The sequence below is a fragment of the Urocitellus parryii genome, chromosome 1 (assembly GCF_045843805.1).
Source record: "Urocitellus parryii isolate mUroPar1 chromosome 1, mUroPar1.hap1, whole genome shotgun sequence".
Classification (NCBI taxonomy): domain Eukaryota; kingdom Metazoa; phylum Chordata; class Mammalia; order Rodentia; family Sciuridae; genus Urocitellus; species Urocitellus parryii.
In genome coordinates, this window is record NC_135531.1 from 154533721 (window position 1) to 154545814 (window position 12094).

Below are 12094 nucleotides of genomic sequence, written 5' to 3' on the forward strand. Positions count from 1 at the left end.
ATGTGTCCTGTCCCTTAGAGCAGATACAGACCCCCTTCTTCTGGTCCGAGTTGTCAGTTCTTTGGCAGAAGGGAGCTGCCTGAAAAGTCATCCCCTACCCAGAAATGGCCATCCACATCCAGTGTCTGAGAACAACAGGGGCACAAAGACCCACTGCTCAGAGCAGGGAGTATTGTCTCTGAAGAGTCACCACCACTCCTGAGCTCCCAGGGGGTCTGCTGAGGAGGCCAGATTAGGTGCATTCCAGGGTCTCCCGTGGCCGATTCCTGCACCCTCCTTCCCTCTCAGGTATTGTTCCTGACATCTCCAAGAAAAGTCCTGCACTAAATTAGCCCAGAGTTCATCCTCTGAGGACCTCAAGACCTCCTGACAACCCCTCAGCAGTAAAGAGGGAAAACAATGTAGGCAGGTGATGGTATCACCCCGCAAACACCACCACATGGGTCTCTACAGAGGGGGCTGTGGATGTAGACTGTGGCCCGCTGGGGACCTGCGAACCAGCACAGGTGCTTCCACACAGCAAATGCAACACCCTGTGTTTGGCTGGGGGATTTCAAGCCACCTATGAGAGGGTAGGGCTGGAGAAAGTGTGCGCTGGTGCTGATGCTCTGGGCTGGCATCGCTGTAACAAGGGGAGAGGGACAAAAGAATATCACCCCTCTGCTGGAGTTAGCAGCACACAGGATCTCTGCAGCAGTCCGCCTGCTCTGTGGACTCCACAGAGACCTGAGCCTGCAGAACCCAACTCCTCTCTGCCTCCGGGCACAAGGCACAGGCTGTCCCAAGCACACGGCTCACACTTCAGTTCCTGGTTCTTGAGTGGGGATTGCAGTGACTCAGCCCACGTGACCCGACTGAAAGGAGTGACGTTGAAGAATCGGTGTCAGCCCCTGGCATTAGCACCAGGTCATGGTCCGCACTGTTCACCTAGGCATGATGGTTCTGGATCCCATAAAGTACATTCATTTATCCCTCCAGGGACTCCCTGGGAAGCAGATACTACACTCATTGTGCTGGGTGTGGGACTCCCATACAGCCATCTTCCAATCTCAGACCCATGCTGGTCCCACCCAACCTCATCATGGGTTCTAGAGGAACAAACCAAGGACCCAGCAGGGAGAAACTGATGGGCTTTGACTCCAGCAAATGGAGTCATCCCATTTGCCATGTTTCTGGCTTAGAAGCTCCTTTTGTGATCTGAGCCCAGATCCCTTTAACCGGTGGATGCACAGATGGCAGGCAGCTTCCCCGCCACCTGGTGGAAGGGAGTTCCCTGGCCACTCTACTACAGTGGGAGGACTTTGCTGAGCAAACTCCAGGCAGTGGACTGTGTCCATGCCGGGGAGTGCCAAAGGGAGGCGGGATTTGCCTCCCAGCTCCCCCTAGTAATTCCCCTGCCTGGCCTAGACACCTGCTGTGCCCCTCCTTGAGGCAACCATGAACTTGCTAATTGGAAGCTAGTTTCTCTTCTGAGGTGCTGCAGCTGGGTGTGAGAACTGCAGAGGGGCCCCTGCCCCCTCGGGATGACAGTAATACAGATCACACTTAGATCAACCTGAAGCTGTACCACATACTCAGCTGTACCAAATCTTGCATCTGCAAGATCTCATGCACCAGAAGCGTCTTCTACACTCCCAGGGGGTGGGCGCCACAGCCTTATACTGGTGATTCTACACCCTGGGGTTTTAGGCCAGACAGGCCTCGGTCTGGAGTCCAGGGCACCTTACGTGTTGATGTTGGAACGAGTAGGGCATGTGGGAAGCACCAGCTCGGTGCCCACTATGGGCTCAGGGCTCCATCAGCAGCCACTGTCATTACTATTATTGCCTCATTACTGCTCCCCATAGATGCCCCTGGCTACAGAAGTGATTATACCAGCAAGTGCCTGCTCCATCAAGTCCTATCCTCTGGTCCTTGGCCCATGGCAGAGGGCAGGCTAATCTTTGAAGGTCTGTCTGCTGCTGCTTTAAAGGCCAAGTGTGGGGGCTTCCTGTGCTGAACCAGTCTTGTCTTTGATGGGGATGAAATGGAAACATAAGACAAGGGACGGAGGCCAGCAAAAGGATTGTGCCTGCCTGTGACCCCCTGGTGCCATGAAGGTGCCTGTCTTCAGCCTTCTGGCCAATTTGGTCCCGGAGGCACATGATGGAGCAGAGACACCTGCTACCTGCTGCAGACCTGTTGTGGGAACATGAGGGAACTGTCCAGGAAGACAGCAGGACAGTGAGGACAGTGACTTCATCCTTTTTTTGTTTGAATCAGGCCAGAAATTGTGTGACTCATGGTCCGACTCAGATTTCTTTTACCTTACTTGAAATATGCCAAATTTCTCCCCTATCTTTATTTCCTTTATAAAGACATTTACTGTAAAAAATGCTAAGCTCTATGAAATATATTTGGAACTCAGGCCATATGGCTCACCAGGAGAGAGAGAGAGCTGTATGCTGGGCTCATTGGTTATAAAGCTGCTCCAAGCCCAATATCAGAAGTTCCTGAAAAGGAAATTAATAGATCATCTTAAGCAATTTAGGACATGTTTTTAGGTGAACGAGGAATAGTTGTTGCTGTTATTGTAGTTCGGACAATATTCATTGAGGGATAGTCCATGCTAGACATGGTGATAAGTGAGCTGGGAGTTAAAGTATCAAATATAGTACCTTTTTTACTATTACTCGCCAACTAACACTTTGACCAAAATTACTCTCCCTCCCTCCCTCCCTCCCTCTGAAATGCTCAAGTGATCACCAAATGATGTGACAGTAAATTACAGACATCATGACACTTTACTCCTAAATTCTTCAGCTGATGGCCACCAAGAATAAGCCTCCTTCTCCACCCAAGTACCATGCCACTGCAGATCCCAAGATATTTAGTGCTGACACTGAAATATTGTCTGAAGCACATGGCCATCTTCACATTCTTCCAGGAATCCCAAGAACATCCGTGGTAGCTATTTTTTTTTTTAAGCAACCCAGAATCCCCCATGGATCCTAATTACATTTGGCTTTTTCCTGATGTTTCATGGATACAGAGCTTAAAAAGGAAAGATCTAGAGCTCTCAAATAAAGGCTTCAGAGGAAAAAACCTTCAGTCTGAAACTAAAAGCAAAAATCCAATTCACAAAGGGCCTTCAGATGTGTGTGATTCTCATTCTTCACTACAGATGGGCAAATTGTTTCTTAGAGGGGCCTACGGGTGCCTAATTATTCCAACAGACTAATGCCATCTGCTCCCTACAAGAAGAAAAATGGTCAAAAGTTCGTATCAAACGGCCGCAGGCCCTGTTCAGGGTATGGCTTGTGTCCTCTAAATATAGCCATGTCCTGCAGGCTGGGCTGCCCTGGGCCTGATTCAGGTTATCACGGGTGTAGAAAAAAAAAGAAATAAAATATACAAATAAGAATCCTGTCCTCACAGTTCTTACTGTGCAAATCACCCCAGACCTCATCCTGCAGTGAGGGAGGAGGCAGGAGACCAGGATTGAAAGGGTGGGCACGGCCAGCCCACACTGGACCCCAGGACACAGGGCAAGGCACTTGGACTTCATCCAAAGACCAGTGAAGAGCCACTGAGGGGTGCAGCATGACCAGATGTCTGTTTCAGAGAGACCATTCGTGTGGGATGAGGGGCAAGGAGGCCAAGGAAGCTCTGCGAGGAAGCTGGGCCCCGGGCAGGTGATGGTGTCCTGGATCTGAAGCAGGGGAAGGGGTATGGCACAGACAGAAGGGAAGAGATAAAGACTCATTTTGGTGATAGGATCCAAGGCCCTTGTAGATAGAATAGATATAGGGAGTAAAGAAAAAAAGAATCTAGATGACACCCGAGTCTCTGTCATTGAAATCATGTGTTGAACAGACTTGAACACACCACAACCCCGCAGCCATGGATAGGTATTTGTAAATAGTTTTATTGACACACAACCACACCCATCTGTTTTACATACTGCAGTCTCACCCTACAACAGCAGCAGGGCCTCGTGGTGGCAACAAACATTATACCAGCAGGGGCGCAGCTCAGTACTGGAGCCCAGCCCAGCACGTGGGAGGCTCTGGGTTCCAATCCCAACCCCACCAAAAATTTTTTTTAAAAATACACAAACAGGGGCTGGAGTTGTAGCTCAGCAGTAGAGTGCTTGCCTCGTACGTGTGAGGCACTGGGTTCAATGCCCAGTACTGCATATAAATAAGCAAATAAAATAAAGGTCCATCAACAACTAAAAAAAAAAAGTAATAAATACACAAAACAAAACCCTGTGGAGATCGCAAAGCCGAAGACGTTATCTGATTTTTTTTTTTTGGGTGTGTGTGTGTGTATACAGGGATTAAACCCAAGAGCACATAATCACTGAGTCACATCCCTAACCCTTTTTGTATTTTATTTAGAGACAGGGTCTCACTAAGTTGCTTAGGGCCTCACTAAGTTTCGAAGGCTGGCTTTGAACTTACAATCCTCCTGTCTCAGCCTCCTGAGCCCTTTGTTATCTGATTCTTCGTTTTGGCCAAGCCATTGCACTCTAGAGTTGCTCAGAAAGAAAAAAGATAGTTTAGTCAGATAAATTTGATCAATTCTGTATTCCATATATATATTTTTTTCTGGCCTCTTCATCATGGATGCATCTACACTGAGAGCTCTGGGAAGTCTCACAAGAAGCAAATCTATTTCTTTTATTAAAATCAACATTTCTGGCTGGGCGTGGTGGTGCACACCACCTGTAATCTCAGGAGGCTGAGACAGGAGAATTGCAAGTTCAAAGCCAGACTCAGCAAAAAGCAAGGCACTAAGCAACTCAGTAAAACCCTATCTCTAAATAAAATACAAAATAGGGCTAAGTTCAATCCCCATACCCCTAAAAATAAATGAAATCAACACAACATTTCCTAGATATCTTTGGCCTCAGACCATTTTTGTGCTTCACTCTGACGAATGCACCTGTGGACACCTGCTTTAGAAGGATCAGGAGGCACATTGCATGCATAAAGGTTGGTGAGAATACAAGAGATGAAATCAGTTAAGATATCATTCAAATGGTCAAGAATCAGTGGAAAAAAGAAAAAGGAGCTGACATAGGCCTTTGGTCAAGAAGAAGGAAGAAAGCCAGGCAGGTGTAGTCGTAAGCATCTGGAATCCCATCTACTAGAGAGGCGGAGGCAGGAGGATTTCAAGTCCAAGGACAGCCTGGGAAACTTAGTGAAACCCTGTCTCAAAGTAAAATAGAGCTCAGTGATAGAACCCTTGCCTCCTATGTGCTAGGCCTTGGTTTGATCCTCAGTACTTGAAACAAAAATAACAATCGAGAAGTATGAATTCTAGCTTAGACAAATTGAGCTTTGTTGGTTCACAGAAAGCAATGACCTTCTGCTCCCAGGAAGATGGACAAGGCATGTTTTTCTCTATACCTCCCTTTTCAAATAAAAGCCTTGGACAGCAATGTTTAGAGGGGAGGTCCTGGGGAATGAGTAGATCTTGAAGGCTCTACATGGATTGATCAGCCCACTGATGGATGAAGAATCTGATGACAGAAGGCTGGGTGGTGGAGCCATGTTGGAGGAAGCAGGTCACTGGGGTGTTCCCTGGGAGGCATTTCTCCTCCCCAGCCCCCTCTGCTTCCCAGCTGCCACGACCATGGGGTTCCACTTCACCTCAGTCCCAAAGTAGCCAGCTGCCCACGGATTGAAACCTCTGAAACCTGAAATAAATCTTTCATTCTTTAAATTGTTCATGGGCCTGTCATCACAGCAGCTGGGGAGTCAGAGGAGGGAGGATTGTGAGCCAGCCTCAGCAAAAGTGAGGCGCTAAGCGACTCAGTGAGATCCTGTCTTTCATAAAATACACATTAGCACTGGGGTTGTGGCTCAGTGGTCCAGCACCCCTGAGTTCAATTCCCAGTATCCCCCCTCCCCTAAAATTGTTCATGTCAGGTATTTTGGTCACAGCAACAAATTCTTATTGAGTTGTCACAAGCCAACAGTGAGATGAGTATTGTAGCTCTCATTTTCACAGACAAGGAAACTGAGGCTGGGAGAGACCAAGTCTCAAGCCCAAAGTCACACATCCACCAAAATGCAGAGTCAAGGATCAGGTATGTGGTGTTTTTTTTTTGTTGTTGTTTGTTTGTTTGTTTGTTTGTTTTCCTTTTCTCCTGTCCATATTTTTTTCTAGTACTCCACCCAGTCACCTTGTCTGGTAGGTTATCTGGGGTTAAACCCCACCCCACGACCTTCTTGCTGGGTGGTTTGTAAAATTCTATCTGCCTCCCTTTAAAATGCTGAAGTTCTGATAATGAGGTGTCAGACCTGGCGCAGTGGACAGGTGAACAGCTCTTCATTCCCAGCGTCTCTAAACAGTTGGGCTGGAGTTTAATTTAAGCGCCCGGGTACCATGGCAATGCCAGTGCTATAAATACCCAGAAGCGGCTCCTTTCAGCCAGCCCACTGGGTACTGAGCTTACCGCCCACCCGGTTTCCACCAGGGCTCCGCTGCACAGTAGGAGGGGAGGAGAGCGGCTGCGAGCAAGGGCGCCCTCCCTTGCTCACAAGCGCTCCTCTCCCTCCCTCCCTCCACGCCCCCACCCTTGAAACTGAGATTTCATCTCCTCCTTCAGTGCATAATTCATTTCCTGCTTGGTGAAAGACACAACAGCTCCCAAGTCTCTTGGGTGAGGGCTCTGGAAACAGGACGGTCTCCACCTGTCTTGCAGCCCCAGGATCGCCACTGGCCCAAGAGAAATCCAGTTAATGAATACAGCAGTAAGGGTTGGGGGCCAGGCAGCACCATGGGAGGAAAACTCCTCCTTCCAGAGACTTGAGTGGCCTATGACACCCCATACTGTTCACCCCCAGGTGGGTCTGGGACAGCATCAGGCAGGTGCAGCATCGGCAGCTGAGGAGCAGAGCCCACTGCCACTCTACCTGCTCAAGGCAAACTCCAGGATGATTCGCTTTGGCTGCCCTGCCCAGCCTCCAAAGCCTCCTTCAGCCACTGCAGATGGGTCCACAACCCAAATGAAGCAGAAGTTCAAGACTGGCTTCCTGGCTACCCCTCCACCTGCTCCAACCAGACAGTAACCCAGAATTCTCTCCATAGGTACTTTAGAGTCACCTTGCTGGGAATTCAGAAGGGAAAGCCCACAGAAGCAGCATTGATGTCTGGGCTTTAACCTCTTGCACCTCAGTTTGCTCCTCTAGAAAATGGAATCAATAAGACCAAGAACAATAAATCATTACGCATAGAGACTCCTTTCCCTGTTTGTAAAATGAATCGGCTGTGTTAGACTTGGATTTATTTTCCAGTGCCGTATTCAGCTCTGAGGACCCAGAGGTAAATAAGAAACCATTTCGTCTGCCTCCGCTCTCATGTTGCCAAGGATTTCTTCCACCCTAATTTTCTCTGGCTTAGGACATGTTTTCCCATCATTGGGGGGAAAAAAAACCCAGTCCACCATGAACCTCAAGTAATGCGTGACTAAAGGAAGGGGACATTATTGGCTCAGCCATAGAACATAAGTGTGCATTCCCCAGGATGTGTGGGAGGGACAGCACGAGGTAGGGAGGTAGTCACCGAGGAGAAAGACAAATCTCCGCAGAAGTTCTCCAAGCCTCTATTGCCCTAAAGAATGCAGGGGCCAACAGGAAGCTATACTGGCATTTCCCTTCCCTTCGTTATTTGCATTTAATTTCTCCTTCTTGCCATCTCCATGAAACATGTCACCCTGTCCTTTAAGGCATATGTGTGGAAAGTAGCCTTTCTTTGTGGCTGTTGCAGTGGGGAACTGATTTAAGTGGGCATTGCTTTTAAAAACAAGCAACTTGTCCCAGGCTTGGTGTCTCCTGCAGGCCACCTGGCTCTGAAGTTTTGGCCAGTGGTCACTGCTGCTTGGCTCCAACAATGTTCAGGCCTACCTCCTTGAACTCAGCACACAGGCAGCCAGACACAGCCCCAGGAGGAAGAGGCCAGGGCCTCTTGTCTTCAGTTCAGATTCCTGCAGGTCAGTCACCTGTAGAGTAAACTCCAATTTGGCCTATCACATGGCTGAGCCGGTTCTCCCTTTAATCCCCTGCACGTTTGCCCTGGGCCTCACAGAATGCCAGGGGGATGATTCACCTGCCATGGCGTGGGGCAGGTGGCCATCTGTTTTATGACCTCACCCTGCTTGAGCTTCAGGGAGATAACCTGGGATTCTTTTGTTGGGGGTGGGAGGGCCAAATCCTTGAGTCAGTTCCTACCCTGGTCTTCTTCCTGTTTTCCATGTCAGGTGTAAAAGTCCAAAGGAGAAGTAAATGCCAGGTGGTGGGCATCAGAGTTACAAAGAAAGTCAGATTTTAAAATCTGCAAGGTGTTTCACAAGGAGCACAGTTAGTTAGAAGGTTTGGTTTTAAAATACGACACAAGAAATCAACAATTAGAACTCTCACAAGCAGCCACCCATAATTTTGGGGGATGGACATGAGCTTATGTTTTGAGCAGAAATGGTCCACATTTCATAGAGGTTGCTTGCTGCTAGACCTAGGGCTCCTGAGGTGATGGCTTCTCATCTCATTTTGCCCTTTACAACCCTCCCTAAGGAGTCCACGTTATTATGTGATTTTTTTTTCAGGCCCAGAACTAATACTTCCATTCAGCAAGTCACCCAAGTTCACACGGCTGGAAAGTAGTGTGAGTCTGGGATCCAAGCAGCCTTGCTTCTCAAAAAAATAAAAATAAAAAAATTATGAAACAAACATCAATAGAGATGATGTTTGTCAGCACCCATGATATTCCAGAGCTGAACTACAGAGAGGTCCTAGAGCTACGGGAGAATTTTTAAAAGAAGGAAAGCCTAGGTTGGTGGTCGAAAGCAATGGCATTAGAGTCAGACAAACCTAGTTTGTCTCATTAACTGAGTGCCCCTGGCCATTATGAAACCTCAACTTCTATAAAATGGGCACAATATATTGCCCTACTCCAGAGGGTCGTTGTGAAGATTAAAGGAGATCAGGTGTGAGAAACAAGTAGTTTGGAGTCAGCTTCACTTCTGAGCTGTGCTCTAATCAATAATTGGAGGTTTTTCTAGGGGTGTAGCTCAGCACAAAGTCACTTGCTTGGTATGTGCAAGGCCCAGACTGGATTCTTGGCACAATAGGAAAGATAAAGTTGGGAATTTTTTACATAGTGAAAGATGGCCCAAGTAGAGAAAGTGGAGAGGGCTGAGGGAATTCCCCATGAAGGAATGGGGAACTCCTACTTTGGGGTGTTTGGAACCTTCCTGAGGCCAGAGTTCCTGGACTTTGGTGTCTAGGATTTGTGGAAGGTGGGAACGAAGAACCAAACACTGAGCCCCTCAGCCCCGACCTCGGGGAAATAATTAACTTTGCAGAAGGTGAGGAGCTCACCATGGAGGGTCTTCTCTATCAAGCAGAGATGACACCATGAGCAGGGGAGTCCCTCTCTTGCTCAGCACATTCTGGCCCATACAGGCCCAGGGAATGACATTTCTGGGAGACTGCAGGACTCAGACAAGAGGACACACTGTTCTGTGCTTCATTTCTCTAGTCCGGCTTCCGGTCATATGTCCACTGCAAAAATGGTTGATCTCATCCTGGGGAAACAATATCTAATATAGAAGTCCAAATCTAGCTGATCCCAACTCAATCCTGCTACCCTTTTCTTTTGTATTTAATTCAGTATTTTCAAGAATCATTGTCTCTGTTTTATTTATTTTTATGTTTCTAGTGGGTGTCTTGCTTTTTTCACTGGACTGTCCTGGAATTCCCAGGCTCAAGTGATCCTCCTGCTTCAGCTTCCCTAAGTAGCTGGGACCACAGATACACACCTCAGTGCCTGGCAGATTGTTTTAATTTCTTAAATTTTTTTCCGAGATGGAATTTTGCTCCTCCCTTTCCCCTTCCTCCCACTTTTCTTACCTTCACAGGTAAGTACTCAATTTAACTAACAATATCATTACTATTACTTTTACAAAGTACTTCTCCTGACAACCTCTGGAAGTCCCCCTAGGGAAGCAGATTCGTAGCACTAATTTTAGGGACCCTAGAGCCAGCAGAATTTGCAAATTAAGGGGTGGGGTGGGGTAGCTGAAACTACGTGGGGAGAATTGAATAAGAGGGAGACAGATGGTGCCTGTGCTGGGGGAAGGGACAAGAGATCCTGGAAAACTTATATTCCCCGATTTAAAAGAATCTTCCCACTTAACCACTTCTTGCCTGACTCCTGGTTCTACATAACAGAAAAGCTGGGAGTGTTGGGGCCACCCGTGCCAAGAGCCCTGGACACTCTGGGTGGGAGAGCCAGTAGCGCTGGGAAGCAGAGGCAGAGAGGGTCTTGTCCTGACCTCCTGGGGCTCGCCTCTGGTTCTGGACCCCAGGTAACGGGCAGTCTCCCTTACTCTTGGCAAGGGCAGCGCAGGGGTGGTCGGCGGTTCGGACTGTCCCACGAGGGGGCGCGTCTCGGGCCCTGGGACCCGCCCTCGTGGCGCTGGGCGCGGGGAGGAGACCCGGGAACCCAGGAGCCCGGCGCTCCGCCTCCCGTTTCCGGGGCAGCGCAGTTACCTGCACCGCCCGAGCCGCACCTGGCGGAGGCAGAGTCTCAGGGCGGGCGAGCTCGCAGCGGCCGAACGGAGAGAAGGAACGGCGCCGGCTGGGAAGGCGGCGGGCGGCGAGCAGGGCGGCGGAGGCGGAGGAGGGCAGGCGGCAGCAGCGCTCGGCCCGCTCCGCCTGGCCGGCTGGGCGCACCCGGCCCGCACCGCGCTGCTGCGGGCGCACATGGCAGCGTGAGAGGCCGGCGGCGGGAGGAGCGGGCGGCGCCGGGGCCGCAGGGCCGCATGGACAGCGGCGCCACCCCGGCCGGCCCCCATTAGGGCCCCCAGTCCGCGGGCGCCACCCCCCGATCATGGTGCCTCGGCGGCCGCCTGGACTAGGGACGGCCGGCCGGAGCCGCTGAGCCCCGCGGCGGCCGTGAGCTGCATGGGGGAGCGCGGGCCGCGCTCGGGAAGATGCCCCGGCCGGAGTTGCCCCTGCCGGAGGGCTGGGAGGAGGCTCGCGACTTCGACGGCAAGGTCTACTACATAGACCACACGAACCGCACCACCAGCTGGATCGATCCGCGGGACAGGTAGGACCCCGGGAAGCTGCGGGCCCCCCGGCAGGGTCCCCACCTGCCCTTGAGGCCACCCACCCGGGCTGGGCAGGAGGGCAGGGGAGCTCAGCGTGTCCCTCGCGCTTTCTTCAGTTTGCCTCCCACCCCCGCCTCTTCTGGAGCGCCACTGCTGCCCCAGCAGGGTGCTTAGAGGAGGGGACAGCCAGTGAGCTGGCCGGATCTGCCCCCACCGCCATCCCCTGCTGGTGTACCTAGGCCCCAGCCAGCACCTGCCGGGAGTTTTGACCTTAAGCTCTAGCCCCGCCCCCTTCCCCTTTAGGGGGAGAGGTTCGGCGGGAGCGGGGGCTGCGACCCAGCTGGAGAAGCCCAGTCTTTCCACGAAACTCGCCTGGGGGAGGGGGATGGGATCTGGTTTGAAGGGGTGATAGGGACCCTGGGTTCGGTGGAGACTACTGGAGGAAGGAGAAGACAGCCTGGAGTGTGCATTTTGACAGGTGCCTCCTTGGCCCCTGAGAGTGTTGGAGCAAGTCTGGGGAGGCCCAGGTGGGACAGGAAGGAGGGAGCCGGCGAGGGCAGCCAAGGGAGACTGGTTCTCCAGGAATCTCACTGCAACTTGGAAGCTGTTAGGATGTAGATGGAGGTGAGAGGCCTCCCGCGAAGCCCTGCCCATCACCGCTTTCTCCTCCCTTTCTCCTCTCTGGGGCCCGAGGCTCCTCAGCGCTGCACCAGCGCGTCCTGACCTTGGTGAGCGCCTAGCCGGCTGGAGCACGGGATTGTGCTGAGGCAGGTGCAGTCTGAACGCCCTAGACTTTCTCCCGATTTGGACTACTTGGAATTACTTTGCACACACACCCTCTCCATGTATGTGCTGGGGGTGGGGGTCGAGACCCCTTTCCACCCCCGGACCACTTTGTTTTCCTAGGCTGACACGGTTTGTGGTCAGAGCGTCTCAGGAATGTGAAATTTTCACCTGCTCTGTGACCTTGGGGGTCAGGTCCCCTGAAGC

At 51.1% G+C, this 12094-nt stretch overlaps 1 protein-coding gene across 2 annotated transcripts in view; it reads left to right on the forward strand.

The window, feature by feature from the left end:
• Window positions 1-10984: 10984 nt before the first annotated feature.
• Window positions 10985-12094, forward strand: part of LOC144254498 (protein KIBRA) — a 156237-nt gene continuing 155127 nt past the window's right edge. For both annotated transcript variants that reach the window (XM_077797745.1, XM_077797744.1), the window contains exon 1: window positions 10985-11103. In XM_077797745.1, coding sequence (XP_077653871.1) covers window positions 10985-11103 — 119 coding nt within the window. The remainder of the gene's footprint in view (window positions 11104-12094) is intronic.